Below are 20,661 nucleotides of genomic sequence, written 5' to 3' on the forward strand. Positions count from 1 at the left end.
ACTTTAAAAGCGATTCCTTTTACTTTTAAAGATAATTAAATATTACAGTCCTAAAAATAAGAAACGAAATCATGATTACATCTTCTTTCAACAGAATCATGTCTTCAGAAATAAATAAAAGTCTTTTAAATTCTAAAGCCATTTCTTGTACGCTTTCTTTTCAAAGTTTCATTTTAATGCTTATCCTTCTCATTTACTCAACCGTAAACAAACTTTTTATTCTTCAGAATACTTTGAATTAAAATATTTAATAAAAACAAAAACTTTGAAAGAGAAAAATATAATTTATGCTGCACATAATTTTAGTAACAAAGTAGAAACATGAGATTTCAAATAAAGGATGGTATCCTTATATTTGACAGTGGTTTCCAAAGCTTTCAGGTTTTAAATTTATTACAGCCGTAATTCATTCTATTATCTCCAATGACTCATGCTACGACTCTCGTTCCTCAGCTATTCAATCAACCAATATCCTTTATATCAATTTTGTTAAATAGCCTGTTAAGAAACTGACGACAGCGAGTGAAAGTTTTTCTTGGATTAGAAAACTGTAAATTTATGGGTGTGGACTCACGCTGCAGCAGTTTTAACAAGAATCTCTTAACTTGGGAACTTCAATTAAAAAGAACGTAAAATAACTTATAATAATAACAATCTTTAAATACCCGAATATGATAAATAAATATTCATAACTGAGAACTGATATGAAGTTCTTTAAAATAATATTACTTTTTCTAATGGGCTTTTATTATTTTTTCATTATAGACTCAATCTTTTCCGCTAAAAAGTGCATTTAATAGATTTTGCCTCAAAAAGTTTCATAAATTTGTAGTAACTAAGTTCTGTTATATAATATGCATATCTTAAATATTCAATTCAGTATTATTAAACATGACCCAACACCTTAAGAAAACCAACTTTAGATTATTTTTTAATTGATAATACAAGTAACAGATAATTTTGTCGTGCTTTTTCCGGTGCTTAATGGATGTAAATCTGCAGCTTCGCTCAAGCGTCTTCACATCGGTATGGTATGGAAGTTAACCCCTTAAGTGTTTCATTTTCTTTACTATCTAATAAGGTGACACTTTCTATTTTGGGAATATTTTCTTATTTTCATTCAAATGGAAATCCACTAAATATTTGACTTATCTGTGCATTCGAAGTAATTTTAATATTTAATTATAATCGTTAGGAATGGTTAATTTTTTGCTTACAACTGTCAAACTTTGATAAATCGATGCACGTATGGCAGTCGGGCAAAACAGTTAAGCGGTTAAAATTTGACTCAAATGATTTTTTTCATCATATGACCATGGTACAAGATTAGAGGACCTCCCCAAATAGCTAAATTTAACTAAAAAATGAAAGGTTTAACAAAAATTATAATTTTTTTGTACAAATTCTAATCAGTCATTCTTTATTTTTCTCATTAGTATGTTTTAATTTCCCCATAAAAAATGTTTTTGCGGAATTAAATTCACTAAAAGACATTTTTTTTTAAAAAAAAAGGAATAATTGCCTGAAGAATTCGTGCTGAAAAAAAAATTTCTTAAAAATAAAACTTTAATAAATTCACGCTTGATACAGTTAATGATCGTTTAGTTATTTCGCTACCATTTCACTAATTATTCAGTATTTAAACATCTAGTAAAATTATACTATATTCTTATATTCACTACAACCATAATTGTATACACTTTACTCTCTCGAGAAAGATCGTGAATTTCAGTCATTTCGATCAATATGTAATTTTTTTTTTTTTTTTTTTTTTGTGATTATTAGAAAACAGAATAAATATTCAAGTTTTAAGTTCGAATTATTTTCTAAAAAATAAAAGCAAAATGTTTCTTTTGATAAATATATTCGGCACTACAAGAATAAAAGGCCATTGGCAGTTTCTAAATTGAAATTTCCTATATATTAAATAAAAATAAGTTGAACATGTGTTCAAAATAATTTCCTTAATTCATTAAAAACAAGTCCTTTCATAAAAATGGATTATAACAGCAAATGTGGTATTAAGCATTGAAAACATTAAATGTTTCCCTCTATTAGTCTACATATCAACCATAATTTCTAAAAGGCATTTGACTGAATTACTTTTTTAATCTTGGTGCGTTTGACAGACATAATTAGACGGAGTCTTTTTTCAATTCTCATTCAATGCAATTCACAACATTTTCCTTGTATTTTTATTATTTTATGTGTATTTCCTTAAAAACACAAAGTTTAATATTCCTTAAAAAGGCTTTTTGTTCTTTCTACTATATAATTATTGGATTTTTGTTAGAATAAAAAAAATTAAAATTCATTTTATAATTCCAGAAACCAGAACAAAGGAACATAACAATTTCTTAAATTCCAAATATTCGTCTTTGTTTATACACTTTTATATGACTTATTTCATATTTAGGAAGCTGGAATTTTGTGTACATTTTTCACTCATTCCCTAGTATATTGTATTCTCGATGACAATAGACTATCTTCAAATTTTAAAAACTAATCACTTAATATTTCATCAAATCGAATTTTGATCTCATACTGATGGCACCAACTGTTAACATATTTCAGAAAATTCAGCACAATTCCACAGTTTTTGGAAAATAGAATGAAAACATGAAAAAAATATCTTTTTGGTGAAAGAAAATCATAACAGTTTCTTAATTGAAAAATCCATTTACTGCTTTAAAAATTTATATTGTAGATGAATAAATCAAGATTATTAGGTTAATAGTGCATATAACTCATATTGAATAAAACTATTAATGGCAATATTACACAATATTTTTGAAAAACTTCTCATTAAAAGTGCTTTAAATCTTTCCTCGCATGCAATGATGATTAAACTAAATAGTGAATCTGGATTTTAAGCAATAAAAAAAATTATTAAAATATTAAGAAAAAGTTCTTTTCTTTCCATGAACTTAAAAAGTAACCAACAGACAAATTACACTACATAAAAATAAATTTAAACAAGCTTTAATAAATATGAGGATTTAATTTTACTTTCACTGAAAGAGCTATTTTAAACTCTAAAGCAAAGAAACAAATTTAGATCGTAAAATATTTAATTACATCATTTTAACAGAACATTAATGATTCATTTTCAAACAAAGCCTTGAAAAGAATGTAAAACCAAAGTCTTTAAATTTTTTTTATTCCAATTCTTTTATTTATCAGTTTAATTTGAAAAATAAAGCGGCATATATATCCCATTGAGCATGAATTTAACAAGTGAGCAGTGGAAACACCATGAAATTCTTAATGAAAAACATTCCGCGCGCTTTCAAAACAATAAATGATTTTACACAATCGTCAGAGATCAACTAACGAGCTGTCAACAAAACAACCAGACGATTCGAACTAAGCCTATTGCAGCAAAACGGAAAAGGAATAAATTGAGGTATTGTTATAAATATACTCATGGAATGTCAGTTATTAGACCGTGAAATGAATAAACTTTTTTCGGAAGAACAATTTCGGAATTAAAAATTCTAAAGAAAAATGCTGCATATATCTTTGTTTATTTACATTACCCAGTTTAAAATTCTTTTTTTTTTTCAGAATTGTTTTTCTTCTGGAAGGAAATACGACTTCGGTGAATGTTCTTTTCAATAGATAGTTGGTAAAAGAACCGTTTGAGTTGTGGATATAAAAATCGATTTCCCAACATCAATGGCGGCTGTGCAGAATTCCGATGTTGTGTTTTTTCCATTTCATGCAAGGCTTAAAACTCAGGTAAATAATTAAACTAAATGTTCTATAAGAAATAAATATGTCAAAGAAATTCATTATATTTCATTGTTGTTAATTTGTAATATTAATCAGTGGTTATTCATTAAAGAAATGCAATCGTCGTATTCGTTTATGTCATCAATAATTTAATCCTTAAAAAGAAAAATCCAAAATCCTTAATTAGAGAAACATTTTTCAAATTTCGACAAGTAATGATTTTTTTATATCATTCAAATTACCTAGAACCAATACAGGTAATATAGGATTTAGGCATTTTGCGGTCTCCAGCAGTGCACATTATGAGATTCTCTTTTAAAACTTGAATTGTCAAGTTTTATATTTTAACAAATTTTTAAATGAGTCATCATTAATGATTAATTTTCCTTTTAATTTCTTTGTAAAAATAGTATGTAATATTATATCATAAAAATAAGTGAATTAATAAAATTGTTGAAAAATAAAGAGAATTTATTAATGATTTACTTGTTTATAAGTAAAAGCATTTAATTATTGCAGTAAATTATGTAGAAAAAATTAGTTTACATGGAATCAAACACTAAAAATTACTTTCCCAATTGAGAATAACCAACTTTAAAATAAATATCCTTTTTAATCCAATGCTATTCAATTAATTTAAGGAAAACTGCATTTTCAAATTTATGATCTAGAAACTTTTAAGGTATCCGAACACGTTGAAAAGGTCGATTTTCCCCAAAAATGGCATTTTTAAAAAAATTCTTTTATTTGATTGAGCAGTCTTTGAGCTATCTAAAACAGGTTTACTTTTATCTCTACGTTAATTAGAAGTCAAGAGATTAATATTTTCCATAACGGTCGTAAACCGGAAGTGGACAATTAAATAACCGGAAGTACCGATTTAAAGGGCCAAAACATGTCAAAAATTTGTATAAACACAAATTTAGTTTTAAATACAGAAAATTTTTTGAACAGCAAAATGCAAAATGATAATGAGAGTTTCAACGGTGTTTTGTGAAAATTTGTACCTAAAGATGTCTTTGCTGAGCTCTGAACCATCAGATTAAGGACATTTGTCTAAAGTAATACATTTTAATAAAGGTTTTATAGGATTACTGAATATCCTTAAGGTTGTTGGAGTATATTTTAGGGCAAATGCAGTTAAAGCATTTGCTGAGCTCGGCAAAGACAGAATAAATGAATCTAGGCGGCATTCACTGCCAAATGCAAAAAATGCCAGAAATAAAATTACAATGATTAAAAAATGAAAATTATTAAAAGATGAGGAGAAAGAAGTTATCTGTAAATGTGGCGAATTTTAAGTATGTGCACACATAATTTATTATGAAAACATGTTATTGTATACTTTAAATGCATTTTTCTCAAAAATGGATTTTTACTTATTTTTTTCTCACTCAAATTACACAAAATATAATTATCATATTACTATGAAATTTGGTGGACTTTGTCTTTATACTATTTTCTAGGGAATAAACTAAAAGAATTTATATTGAGTGAATATTTTTAATTTACAGCCTATTGTTTGATTAATAACGTCATAAATTTACTAAAAATTTCATGTTAAATCTTCGACAGGTTTTAAAATTTTAATTTATTATTACAACCACACAATTGCAGTTCGTTCCCTAGAGGAAACTATGTAGTTTATTTAAAATAAGTTTTGTTCGGATGAGAGTAATAGTTTTTGGTGTAGCCAGTTTGAAGTTTAATAAAGAATTTGCTTAAATTTAGGATATTAAATGGTCATTTTCGAAAAGTTTTGATATTTATTTCGTATATTGATATCCTATTACTAATTTTGAAGCGTGTTAAACTCAGAAATATGATTAAAGTATGTCTACGCCATGTATTTCTAAAAAAGGGCTCCGAATCTGTTCGGATACCTTAAATGTTTGGGAATAACAAATAAAATTTCATAACAATTTTTTTACTAATGCCATTTTTTAATTGCTTTCATTACTAATTTTATTAAACAATCATCTTCAACCAGTTGGCTTCAGGTTGGCGACTTCAGGTTTATGATTCCGCCTCATTATTCTAATTAAAGTTCCGTTTGTTGTATATTTGAACTTTCTGCTGGCGACCAGTTCCATAATAACACAAGGTTATTAAAACATAAATATACATTTTACCTGTCTTCTAAATTTCACAGCATTGCAATTTCACTTTTTTATTTGTCTTGTATTAAACTACGAAAATGCTGAATAGAATCCTTTTTTTAGCTTTCAACAATAGAAGAAAATCGCGCGAATATATATCTGATAAAACAATTAACATGATTTGAATTTCAAAGCAACAAAATAATTGTTGTAATGTTACAACGTAATTGTTCAAGGCTATTGTTGGAAAGAGGCAAAAAAAAAAATTGAAAATTGTTAAAATTCAAAAAAAGTTTGTGCAATACTAAATTGGAATTTTTAAAAAGACAATTTTATAAATTTTGAAAATATGTTAAATTTATTTTTATATAATAATATTTTTGAAAGTTATCGTGGATTAACGCTAAAATTCAGTTTAGTTTTAAATTAAGATTAGAATTATTTTTTTTAAAAAATCACTACGTAATGTGCATTCTCACCCACCAAATTATATATATGTGTGACGAATTTGATAGTTATAAGTCAAATGGCCTGGCTTTAAAACGTCAACACATTAATCTTTATTATTAGTAGACATAGATATTATATATTAATATTAAAGCATTACATTTTTAATATAAATGAAATTTTTATATTAACACTATTATGCTACTAAGTAAGTTTATTTTTCAAATTAATATTGCTAATAATAATATTTCAGATACTTAGCCCAATTTTTTTTTCAATTTGAAGAGACATAGGAAAATGATATATCATCATGAAAAAGTTGTTTAATCAGCAGAATATTTTTCGTGAAAACTAATTAGAATAATTTTGTTCTGCGTTTTCACAATTTCGCCTTTATTTTTTAAAATTTGTTACATACATTTTAAGAACATTATGCTTTAATTCCAGGTCTGAAAAGCTTTACATTCTTTTTTTTAATTCAGCTCCACAATTTATTGTGAGATTATTTTCAAAAATGTACGGCTTTAATACAGTTGTAAAAAAGTTTTTTTTTTTTTTCATATTATCAGCCATTTCTTCATGCTGAGCAATATTTTACAAAAGCCATTTGAAACTTTTTAGAACGCAGCATATTCTCTTTATCTTTCCTCTGTTAGAACATCTTGCATGCAGAACATTTCCATGAAACATTGCCCTGATAGAAAACATCTCCATTTCAGCGTCCTTTTTTATCTCCATGGCAACCGCTTTTATATTCTCTCTCTGTGTAGCCCGCTTCCAAGGGAGGCATTCCAAAAGAAACTTAACTCCCGCTGCAAGTATTTCTTAAGATAAGTTGTTTCCAGATTTGACTTTTAAAAGCAACAGTGGGAATAAATGTATAGTAACCAAAACGAAACTGTGCATGGAATTGTGTAAGAATACGAATTGCAGGAATGGTGCATTACTGGAATGAAACCGAAAATTTCTTATTAAATGGAAAATTATTCTAAAGTAAGAAATGACCAAACCGGGCGTTTTCTGTGCTTGAAGGATATTACGAGTTTTCTTTCATTTTGATTTTTTTATACAGGAATTATTCTTCTACTGCTAATGCAGCCATTAGATGTAAATATTTACCAAGGGTTTCTTTCATTCTAAAATAGAGATTTTAAAAGATGTCACGAAAGATTTTAGTTCTACGCATTTGTTTTTGGGTTCAGTTTAATGGCAATAATGGCTCCTGCATTTTAGCTTTCGTAGTAACATTCACTATAGCAATATATTCTACATTTCAAGGTTCAGTATAATTTTTCTCTAATTAATTTTTAATAATATAATTATTAATCGTTAAAAAGTTGAAGATTGTTGACTTCATATACGTAAGCTGTAACAAACGTAAACAAAACAAATAATTTTAATTGATGTTCGATTAATACATAATTGTTTATTAATCAATAAATTGTTATAAAGCTATTAATAATTTTAATTGATGTTAGATTAATAAGTATTTATTTATAATTACTTTTAATCATTTTCTTTGCATTCCCTATTCTCGTTTATAAAGATTTACTCAATAACCGCTGAGCAATAAAAAGTTATGAAACAATAAGTTTAAAATAAATATTTATATGCAGAACATAATTTTCATACTTATTTAGGAAAATTTTAATTAATTTTTTGTTTATCAATAATTATCATTAATTTTAAAATGATATTCAAAACTCTGTCTCGTGGAAATTAGTTCTATGAGCGAAACGCTCAAATTCCCACTACAAATGCTTTTGCAAGAGATGGAGGTACTGTATTTTCGACAGTTTTTATCATGTGAGAACATGTTTTTGTTAGGGGTTTTTGAAGCCTTAAAATGCGCAGGCAGATAAATGAAGAGTATGATTTATTGGAACTCGTAAGTTGTAGGAATTTTTTCTGATTGGGATAATATATACGAGGAAATATTCCAAATCTCGAACTATTTAAATTAGTTTCTGAATCAAAACCGTCAAACACTTTAAAAACATCTTCGCAGAATGATGATGGTGTGAAGTTCAATCTTTTTTTTCTCCCTAAAATGATTTTGAAGTTTAAATTAATTAATGCATTTCATAGAAAGAGCGATGATTTAAAAATTCAATTTTTTTCTCTCAAAATTCATATTCTCAAATGAAATTGTTCTCACATGAAATTTGCGACCTCAGATTCCAATTTTTTGTATCTGATTTCCCTTTGAAATCAAATTTATATATCGAAAATTAAGTAACGACGAACTTCAAATTAGTACATTTGAGATTTATTTTTTTTTTTCTTTTCATAAATTGTGGAGCGAATAAAGTAAAAGTCATAATATATTATTTCAAGAACCCTTCGAATTTGTTTGAAAAAAAAAAGTTTTATGCCTCTTTTGAAAACACAGTTACTCGCACATAAATTCTTAAAGCATCAAGCAAAGAGAAACAAGATACTGAGCACAGTTTCTCACCCTCAGACCTAGAATATGCCTAAAGAATAAGGATTTCTATAAAAATGCAAATACCCTATCACAAAATTCCGACAACAAAATAACAATTGTTCACCTTTCAGTTGATATATGCTTCCGCGTCCACCGGGGACGTACTTTATTTGCCTTCAAGAATCGTCTGCTAGCAAGCCCATGCACTTTTTTTTTTCTTTAAAAAGAATAGCATATAGGGGTAGAAAAGCGCTTCCGTGGTAGCTGAAAAGTTTTCTTCCTGGGCGCCCCTAAACAAAGCAAAACAATATCTAAACCGGATCAGAAAAATATACCCCTTTGTAAAGGATCGTTTGTCACGTGCTATCAATCTAACAAGTGCTGCCGCTACTGCGAGCGGAACTATTCTAGTCTGAAAGTTAAGCGATGCTATCTCGTGATGTTACTGATGTTATCCGGGCGCGTTACAGAAGAAAGCAATCAACCATTACTTTCACTACTGTTTTCGCTCGCAGCTTTCTCAACGGTTCGGATTAGCTCGGATGGCTTTAAGTGTCGCAAAGATCCTCTAAGATCGGATCACACGATCTGTCCGGACAATAAGCTAAACAATAGGGATGAAGTTCAAGGGTTGTTGCAATTTTTATTTCCTACTTCCGTTTAAATACGTTCATGAAATCCGTATGTGGTCAATGACGTCATAGTCATCTGACAAAAGTTTCTGAATTAATTGAAAGAATACGATAAAGAAAGCCTTATAATGTCCTCTAAGTATAAAATCCTTCCATGCAAAGTTATAGTCATATGATAAACGACATAACTCAAGTCATATGAATATCTTAAAACTTTAAATCTGCAATTCTTGTGTATGTATATATTTATTTATTTCATGCATCTACGAAACGGCCCTAACGATTTGGATCAAATTTTATATTTAGATTAGGCTTTGCCTTCTATCTATATAAGTGTATTTACTGAGAAAAAAAACGACAATTTTACACACAAATGTTTTATAACTAATTATTAAAATAAGTATATTCCAACCTCCAATTCAAATAGTGGGCAGTGCCGTAATAGTGGGTAGAACATGCATGGCGCGTGTGTTGCGGATCCTTAATTTGAGACGCCCCCCCCCTTTTTTTTACTTTTTTACTTATGTATTTATATTCAATATTGTATTTTAAGTTTATCTATGTAGCAGTCTTTCCTGAAAAAAAAGCGATTTTACAAAAAAACTTTTTTTAAACTAACTATTAGAGCTTTTTCTATTTGCTCTCATGCTGACAATGTCATATCGCGTCATCTCGAATGCGATTTCATCATGGTAAAACTGAGTAAGTTCAAAAATATAAGTAATAATAGATTAACTGAAAAATGAATACCATAATCTAGCAGATTGTTTCGAATAATATGTTCAACTAAGTGCATTCATTATTTTTTTTATTTAAATGATCAGTTTAAATATAGGTAAGATTGAAAAATGTTCGTATGTAATCAGTTTGTAATTCGCATTTAAACATTTTCTCCAAAAAAACACAATTTTACGAAAAACGAAAACGTGCCGATCGAAGCTCGGTCTTACAAATATTGCAACTGAATGACGCATTGCATAAAATACGGTGCGTAGAAATCATATAAAATAGTAATTTTTAGAGCCTGAAATTTTGTGAAAAAATAATTTTTCTGCTTTATTTGGGAACAAATTTTTATATTAGATTCATTTCATTTTAAAGAGAAAACGTGTTCCTAATTATTACATTAAAAAGCTAAATTAGTGCAATGACTCGTTCTAAAATCATCTTAGCTTTAAAAATAATCCTTTTAAATGCATATTTACATTATACCCTTTTAATATTAATATTTTCCTTCATTTAAAAAGTTTAGTGAAAATAATTTGCCTTATTTTTAAAAAAATTAAGAGAAATTACAAGTTATAATATATTTTTGCAACATTAGTTGAGAAAACTTATAATAAACTGTTGGCAACATTTAAAAATATTTCTTCTTCATTCCGAGAATAGAGGAAAAATTGTGAAATAAAATAACATTTTACTTCTCTTTAGAAATAATTCTTGTTGAAGCAATTAAACTAGAGAAAACCTTTTTCGCTCAGTTAAGAGAGCTATTTCTTTTTTTCCCAAATAAATCGAATACTGCTTAAACCATTAAATTCCCAAGGGTTCATGTTTGCTTATTCAACGCCTAATCATTTTTGAAGGATTCAAAATGTCCATACCATATTTTAATCTTTTAAATTATAGAAGAAGCACGAGCAATTTATTCAAGTTTAATCGGTTGGCACTAAAAGAAAAGTAAATAATATCGTATATTTATTATGAATTCGTTAAGGTTTTGAGGTTTTCTTTTTTACTAGATCTGAAAATTTTCGACACAGATAAAATATGATGTCGACAGGATCTTTTATCTTTTATTTAAAATTTGTTGTTCCGGTCCTGTACTCGTTTACTAATCTATGTGATGACAGTGAAAATTTTATTACTTTACTCACACACTTACTATATCAAATTTATATGGTACAATATATCTTTTTCACATAAATATATACAAAGCCGATAGAAAAATTAGAATTCAACGTAATTCTTTTCTTTTTAAGGGCACATAAATATTCTATTTATTATTTTAACACATTACATTTTTACTCAGACTAGAAATGCAATTTTCTAAAGGGAAAATAAATTTCCAAGTAACTTCAGTTTTTGCTAAGCATTAAATATAACATTCCAGTGGTAGAAAAATGATTAAGAGAAACCAATAATAAATAAAGACTATATTAAATAATTCTATTAACTCTTAGCACTTAGATAAATATATAAAATCCAACGCAAATTTCAAAAGTTTATTATTTTATATTATTACAATTATTATTTTATTTTATTAGTTTAGTTTTATATTTTAATTATTTGCTGGCCATTAAATCAATGGCATTAATTTAGTAATATAAACCAATTTTGATGAAACTATTTGTTATTACAACAAAAGAAAGTACTGTTTCAAATTATATTTGCATTCGATTACCAGGCTAAGCACACGAAATTATGAAATTGGCAAGTCAAGAGTTGTAGAATTTGGAAAAATTTCTCAAGATTGGCGACGGAAAGTGAATATTGGTATTTTTTTAAGACGTCATGAACTTTCATGTGAATAAAAATTCAAGAAATTGGCATAGTAATTGGTTTATAGATCATAATCGTGGGGGTTTTCCCCCTCTCATATAAAATGCACGGAAATGAATTAGCGTTTTCGAGATTTGTCTGAAAAATGAGCAATGTGAGGAAACTGACAACAACTGATAATTTATCAAGGGGATCAGAAACTTCCATATGAAATAAAAATTGGCGAAATCAATGAAGCGGGGAAGCTGGGGAACTAGTTTTTTAATATTCCTAATTATTTCTAAACTATTTATTAGTACATAACTAATATAAATGTTAGAATAATTCAGTTCAACATTTAAAAATGAGGTATCAGTCTTTGTTGAATGTTTACTCAACAGCATTAAACAATTTATTGGAAAAAGCAAACTACTCCATAAAAATTAGTTATGCTTTAGCAAATCAAAAGTTTTTAAATTTACATTTTACAACTCAAAACCGACTTGGATTAAGTTAGACCACACAATTAGGCACCAATGATATTTTTTGGGGAGGAGGAAGTCAATATAAAACTAATAAATGTGTAATATTCTCGGCAAATTTGAAATCAACTTTTTTAGCACAATTGTTATTTTAGAAGAATTGAACAAAGGAATTTTTTTTCAACTGCACATGGTAATTATAATTGTGTTGGCAATAAAATAAAGTTGTGTTTGGTGCGCGCTTATAAAATATCCGTTCCGCTAAATGTAAGCAAATTTGGTTGCATATTATTTTTTTAAATGTAGTCCCAGCTTCTGCTGCCACCGTGCATGAAGTTGATGTAATCAGTTACTTGATAGAATTACAGGTTTCACATATTTTCATTTCAAATTTATTTTGGCATCAAGAGGGAAAGAATGTCAAAAGTAATAAAATTCTTGAAATATTAATCAGAATTATAAGTTAATGACTTATAAATGAAATAATTTAATAATTATGGTGGATTACAAAAAAAATAATAAACTTTAAACAAATATTGCTTTAAATTACTGTTTTAAAGGGCTTGTCAAGCTGTACATAATATAACCAATTAAATGAAAAATAAGTATTCGAATATATTATTAAAAATAATTAAATATATTATAATACATGTAAAAATTATTTTCATACTTCTTCGTAAAAGACATTTTAGTCTTAATATTCTATAATTCATAATGAATTTTACGAATTTATTTACTTGAAATACAAGTTAATCATATTTTTAGTCATCAGCGCTATGAGATATCCGCCACTGGAAATAACGTACTCAAAATAATCTGACACAAATTAAGACCAGCGCGTGTCAGCTTGATTTATGTTGGAAATTCCCATTAAGAAATCTGCCGCGGACTTCATTTCGGTTCAACTGTATTTTCCGAACATACAAAGAAGAGTAACTTTCTTATCAGAAAAACTTTCTTAAAAAGATCACCTGCCGTCAAACCATGTTAAAGAAAGAAAACTGCGGGCCAAAATCACGTCAGTATACTATTACTCTTCCATCCCTCTTCGCCTTTTCATCTGCACCGAAGAGAAAGAATTTTTATCTACAAAAACTATTTTCACCTCTCCCTAAGTCTTTAGGGCACACAGCAACGCTATTTTTTTTTTCCTTTTCTATTTCTCCAGGCAACGTATAAAAGAACGCATGTGTTGTGTGGCAGAAGTATTTATTCTCCATAAAATCCCATTTACGCCTGGCCGGATTTTTTCGACTTATTTGAGAGGGTTCTAACATTTTTATTTTATTTTTTCCCTCGACTTTTTTTTTTGCAAAGTATACGCCTTGGCAGCCTTTTTTGTCAGAGATAAAGCACTACGTGCGGAAAATTTGTCTTCCTTTGTTGAAATCAGTCAAGGGAGCGATCTATTGCTGAGGATTTTATTTTTACACACACAACACTGACCCTTGTGCATTTGTCCGACAGGAAAACCCACTCTGGAGCAGGACGTGGCATGTCGAAGGTTAATTGGAGAAAGTAACCTCCCCCCGTTATTCACCACGTTACGATTTTTTTTTAATATAGATTGAAAAAAGATACTGCAATGCACAGTGTACATTGATTATTTGTTGAGATTTTGAATCATTTAAGCTATACCCAGTGGTGTGACAACCATGGACCAAAGGAGAGGATACAGATGCCCCGGAAGCCAATCTTAAGAAACGTCTGAGAAAAAAATATTAGTGGGCTTGTATTAATTTTTAAAACGAAATACCCCAGAGAAAAAAGTAATATAATGCTTCGAGTGTTATTTATACTTGTTAAACCACTATTGAAGACAGGGGATATCAAATTGTGAAAAAAAATCATATTGCACCCCTGTGGTAGTTAGTTTCTCTAGGTTACTGGCTATACTCCTACCTAAAACTTTTTCCATTCCTGATGTTCTAAAAAAATTATATGGGCAGATTGACAAGCAGATAAGATACTGTTTGTATAAGATATTGTCACGTAAGTATTTTAGTGTGGAACTCCATGACACACAAATAAAGCTAAACCAATTTATTAACTCAACTCTGAACTGAGAACACAGTGACTGACAAACATTCTGCTTTTATACTAGCAGGGAAAGTTCCAGAATACTTTTCTGGAGACAGTAAGATAAGTCCAGAACACTTGTCTGGTAAACTAAAGAAATTTCCAGAATCTTCTGGAACATGAAATAAAGGAAAACATAAAATCCAGGAATTAAATATTTACACAGACTGTGAATGACATTGTCTCTAGCGGGATTCGAACTTATGATCTCTTGATTAAGAGGCCAGTGCTATGACAATTCGGTTATGGAGAGTCGACTACCTCTTTTCAATGCGGCAATATAATGACCTCCTCCATAACTTCGCAATTTCCTTTTGCTAATTCATGAGTTAGAACTGTAAAGATGAAGCAGCTTGAGAGAAAATACAACTGATGAGTACGTTCCAATTATATGTCGCATATTTATGCTTAAAAGTAGCTAAATTAGGTGAATGAAAATCACTTTACAGCCTCTAACTTCTAAGCTCTTGCAGCTATTGCAAAATTTTCAATCTAAAGGTTGTTCCTCATGACGAAATGTATCATCTTTACTATCTTCAATCGTAAGAGAGTTATGGGGAATAAAATGGTCATCCTCTCACACATACACCAGCTAGATGCCTCATCTGTTCTCACCCTCATTAAACCATATTTACTTCGTTATTCAAAGCCGATCGATGTTATCTTATTCTCAAGTTAATCTGAGAAAAGCATTAAGCACATTGGTGGGTCATCAACTCAAAATTAATGTGTGCTAATTAAAAAAGTGTGCTAAGAAATTGCAATTTTTTTAAAATTTTACTTTACTTATAGACAGCGTAATATATTTTATTTCAAAAGCAGATATGAGGTTTGCTGGCTTTCAAACATAATAATTAATCAATATATAATATAAATTACTTGAAGTTTGTCAATAGAAAATTATGTGAAATTTTAAATGATAATTGAGAAGATAAAAGTAGAAGCACCCCCATTCACATTCTGACTTCCAGCTTCGTATAGTCAGCATATAATTTTCACTCTAAAAGAAATATATCAAACAAGACGTGTAAAGTGCAATAACATGCAATAAACTTGTAACTTTTATTGTTTTTATATGTAATTATTACTAATTTATTCTTCTAAAAAATTTTACCTGAATAACGTTTTATTAAATCATCTACACACTTTGTTTTTAAAACGTGACTTCTAAAAAATGAATATTCAATAAACCAGGTATTCAATAACCCATTATTGTTAAAACAAAAAGAAGTAAAACCCCAAACTTATAAATAGCCAACAAAAGAAAGCTAAAAAAAAAGGAAAAGAAAACTTAATATGGAAATAAATACAATCTTTGGATGGAAAAGAATAGGTGTTAGTGTACAGCACTCCCCACTGGATCTTATTTAAATATAGCCCCAGTACTTCTAAATTCAAAGGGTGGTAAGATTGTTTTTGGTTTTCAATAAATCATTCAAGTTGTGAGCACAGTCAATGAATTCGGCACTTTTCTGGAGTTGTGCGCCTAACGGACCCAATCTGCTTTTCTTTAGCTTTTCCATACATTTTTTTTAGTTAATCTTAATCATGTTTCTCACTAAAACCATACCTTAATGCACTTAGATAATGCTGGCAATGGATAATGCAGCTTTGGATAATGCTGGCAATGGATAATGCAGCTTTGGATAATGCTGGCTAGGAATAATGCAGCTTTGGATAATGCTGGTTGAGATTACAACTCAGTTAAATTATAGAATCCATCTTCTTCGTCTAATACATGCTCCTCACTCAAACCATAGCCCAGCACAAACCATAGCACTTGGCTAATGAGAATAATGAGCTTTGATAAAACAATTGTGCGCTTTTCAGTCGCATTTTGAATGAAAAAATATTACAGAAATCATATAAATGAAGTCAGTTCAGACTCCCAAATACAAATTCGATTTTTCAGTTTTAAGTTCAGATCAGATCAGATTTTAAGAAGGGAAAAAATCACAGCTTACCCCAAAGCATTGTGTAATTATATGTTGAGAGTAGGGATTGCAATACCGGACCAAAATTTCAATACCGGTATTCGGTATTTTTTAAATCTTAATACCGGGATACCGGTTTTAATACCGGTATTAGAAATTTTGGAAAAAGAAAGAAAACACAGGTGTTTCTTTTTTTTTTTTATTTGCCAATTTTGTTAAAGAGTGTAAATATCGCGAAAAATAATTTGTAACTTATAAATTATAACAGTATATAATCACAAAAAAGTAAAGAAACATCTTATTTATTTAAATCACAAAAAAAGTGTAAATATCACTATTCAGTTTGTGGTACTATTACAAATTTTTGAAATGTGATCTAAAAAAACGTAATGCATCAATCGTACTGTCATTAAGCCTGAAAAGTAAATTTGTGTAAAAATTACCAGCTGTCGAAAACGCTCTTTCGGCATCTACGCTAGTGGGTGGTACTGTTAGCAATGCGCAATATACTTTTTCCAAGTATTTACCTCTAAATCCCTCATCTTCAAATAAATCGATTTCTCGTCGGATGGTTTTGGATATAGCTGATTTCTGTATTGTATTTTGGTTCGTTGAATTTTTTTTATTTATTGCTAATTCTAATTTTTGTTCAAGAGACAATTCCTTTTCACTATCGACAGTAGTGACATCATAATCTTCGATAATTGAACCGAATTCTGAATGTGGATAGGTTTGTGGGAAAAAAATGTTTAGAAACTTTACTCTAACTTAATCAGATTTGAATTGGTTATTTTCTTTTCTTCTTTTCATTTTCATTTTTAAAATCATTAGAATTATGTAAATGCCATAAGACATTTTCTATTTCGGCATGCCTTTCTTCTGTACGATTTTTCAATGTAATATAGTTGAATCCGAAGATTCTATATCCACAGTATTTGGATTCTTCTGTTCCTTATTTTTTAATATAACACATCTATTACTCCTAATTGAATTCCATGTGCATTGCACAACTGCTGATTTGCACCAATCAACTTTCCAACTTTTTTCATAATTGTTGCTCCATCAGTCTTTATGGATACAATATTTTCTTTCAAGGATAATCCATGTTTCGCTCATTTAGATTTAAGCAATTAATTAAGCCATTAATTAGCTAATTAATTTCGCCCGTTAGGGAGACATAAAAACAAAAACGTATACTATATTGCTATGTTCGCGATACCTGAACATACAGTGGAGACAATTTTAAAAATTTCTAGTAAATACCGAAAAACCGGTATTTAAACTTGAGAATACCGGTATTACAAAATCGTACAAATGGCTCAAAATACCGGTATTCGGTATCCCGGTATTGCAATCCCTAGTTGAGAGGCATTCCTAATCATGTCTAGCACGTTCACAAATGGGTACATTAAAACTTGAGGGTCGAGATATCTCCACTTCCATGGGTCAGTGTAGTAGAAGTGTGGGATTGCTACATCTAGTCAGAAGACATATTTCTGCATAAAGGGTGAAATAAAGCCACGCCGCAACATGCGACTATAATACTTCATCCACAATGCTCGTTTTAGTTTTCAAGAAGACGCTGTCATTCAAATTGCCCCGAATTCTAAGGCAGGACGTGGAAAACTCCTTATAGTTACGTTTTGAAACAAATTGAAATGTAGTGTAAATTGACTCCATTCGCAATGTGCGTTACTACGATTAAAATCTAATTTAATTAATAAGAAAAAAAATGAGATTTTTTTATAATTAAATGACGTAATAATAAACAAAAAATCCAAACGCAACATAATAGCTACTGTTTATTCTAGAGTTAATTACGTTAAACAGCGCATCGTATTTTAGAAGGCAAACTGCATTCACTTTATTTCTTTATTATTCAATGCACAAAATTGATTTTAAATCAAAAAAAAATTAATTACAATTTTCACAGTTATAAGTCGTACCGACAATTATACAGCGATAAATATTCCCACCAATTTAAAATATTTGATAGTCTTGAAAATTTAATTTCCAATTCCTGATCTACATTCTATATAATAAATCACATATGAGCAATAATGTTTTTATTGCTAAACAAAAGGGGTTGTGTGAAATTGTGTTCCATCCCAGTCAGTTGACAATTTCCGACTAGGCAAAAGTAGGTAGATGCCTAAGTCTTCTAGACAGAGGAACAGGAAGCAAACAAGTCAATTAAAAAATGTTATTTTGTCATAAATAAGTATATAAAAAATGCACATTTAATGAATTATGGAATATTAAATCTATTAACACTTTGCTGAGTATAATTCATAACGTTATAATCTGTTTCATTATGTTCACGTAGTTCTTACCATATTTATAATCACTGAGCGCTTGCTTAAATAGTAGTGAATATCGCTCAGATGTGGTCCATAGTAAACAAATAAAAATATATACATGTCATAAAGTCACTAAAATAAAAAATTGTAAGTAAATATTTCACTTGGTGTTAAATTAAAAATGTGTTGAAATTTGAAACTAGATTGATCAATTTATCAAAAGAGGAATCGAGTGAGATAACTAGAGCTGTTAAATGTTTGAATCTGCCTCTGGTCACAACCTTCACTAAACTGTAACTAACCATACCGATAAAGAAACCTAAACGTGGAGATGTAGGTCTCTAATTGAAATGTATTATGAACATAAACCAATATGAACAGAAAATGTGTCTTACTTTCTAAAGAAAAGTTATATTTTTGGGAGAGTAATTGTCAAACACACACATAATTGACCTTTGCTCAGTTGACCAACAGGAAAACCCACTCCGCAGCGAAACGTGCGAGATCAAGGGTTAATTGGAGAAAGTGCCAACCCCCTTTTCACCAGTTTCTCTTTTTTTGGAAATGAACAGTAAAAAAACAAATTATTTGTGAGGATTGGAGCTTACGTTGGAAAAAAAAACACAACTGAATAACTGAACCGTGGTAGATTGCGCATGCCAACGACATATATGTAGGTTTTTAGGTATTGCGTCGCTTCAAAGGATATTTCAAATCATAATTGTTGAAAAAAATCTTTTTTTAGTAGATTTACTACAAACATCTTATTTAATAATGAGAAGTTGAAAGTGTTTTGTGGAATTAGGTTTGTCCTAAAGAGATTCTTTTTTTTATGTAGCCCTTGATCGTTTCACAAATAGAACAAAAAAGAAACGATTTAGTTCCATCATTCGGTGAGAAAAAAGCAAAGTAATGATGCTTAATAGCAGTGATTTTAAAGCTGAATCTTAAGCCTCATTGGTGTAGATCATGATAATTATATCATAAAATTGAAAATAGTATCATTAAATTTATTTTAGAATAAAAACGTATCAAGTTTTTTCTAAAACCAAGACCTATTTTCTTTCCAATTCATTCTATTTCAGAATTGCTTCGTTATTGATAAAAGTAAGATTTAAATAACTTATTTTATTATTCTTGCGATTAAGAAATTTAATTTTTAATAAAAGGTTATTTTTATACTATTTTTATTTTTTAAATACATTTCGCTTATAATATACATATTCTTTCCGGAATATTTTGCATAGAATGTTATAGAATAAAAAAATTCCATAGAATAGGAATGAATAGGAAAATTCCACTTAATTTCTGACTATCAAGAAAATTTATTCTAAAAAATAACCACAACTTTAAAAAAAAATTTTAATCTTCAATTTTGTTATATTTTTTGCTAAATATAGGATATATCCTAAAATTAATTTAAATAATGATTTCTAAAATGAAAAGGATAACTTCGACAGCACTGAAATTCATTCAATTCTTTGGGTTGAAGATTTTTTAAAGTTTATTCTTATATAAATTTTAGTAAGCTATTATTATGCTATCACAAAAAGAGATTAGTTGTTTATTATAATTACATCTATCAATAGTTTCAAATGTCTGCTAGTTTATTGAGCTGAACTTGCTTCGATTTCGTTTTAGAAATGGTATATATTTCGCTTCTTAAATTTTACTCGTTCTTGCTTTTAAATATTATCCTATATCTTAAATCAATTACAAATTTTCTTCTTCTAATGAGAACCATAAATCACGTGTATTTAAAGATATAACAAAACGCCATACGTCCCTGGTGCCTTTAACACTGAGTTATCTAACCAGTTGGATGGTCTTAAGATAATATAATGTGACAGTTTTAAGATAAATTATAATGAGGCAAGACTACAAATAAAACTGAATGTGCTGAATGTGGGCATGTTTCTCATTATTGAGTTTTCTCGAATCAATATCGTATGCCTACATTTTAGACGAAGATTTGACAATTTATTAGTGCAAAAATATCAATGTGGAAAACCGTCTACTAACAGTCTTGCTAAATTTTAGCTAC

At 28.9% G+C, this 20,661-nt stretch overlaps 1 protein-coding gene across 1 annotated transcript in view; it reads left to right on the forward strand.

Moving 5' to 3' along the window:
- The window catches only part of LOC129971243 (uncharacterized), a 148,023-nt gene that overhangs the window by 71,119 nt on the left and 56,243 nt on the right, over positions 1 to 20,661 (forward strand). The window contains exon 2 of the mRNA XM_056084846.1: positions 3,568 to 3,741. Coding sequence (XP_055940821.1) covers positions 3,679 to 3,741 — 63 coding nt within the window. The 5' untranslated portion in view covers positions 3,568 to 3,678. The remainder of the gene's footprint in view (positions 1 to 3,567; positions 3,742 to 20,661) is intronic.

The sequence above is a fragment of the Argiope bruennichi genome, chromosome 1, assembly GCF_947563725.1.
Source record: "Argiope bruennichi chromosome 1, qqArgBrue1.1, whole genome shotgun sequence".
Taxonomy (NCBI): Eukaryota; Metazoa; Arthropoda; class Arachnida; order Araneae; family Araneidae; genus Argiope; species Argiope bruennichi.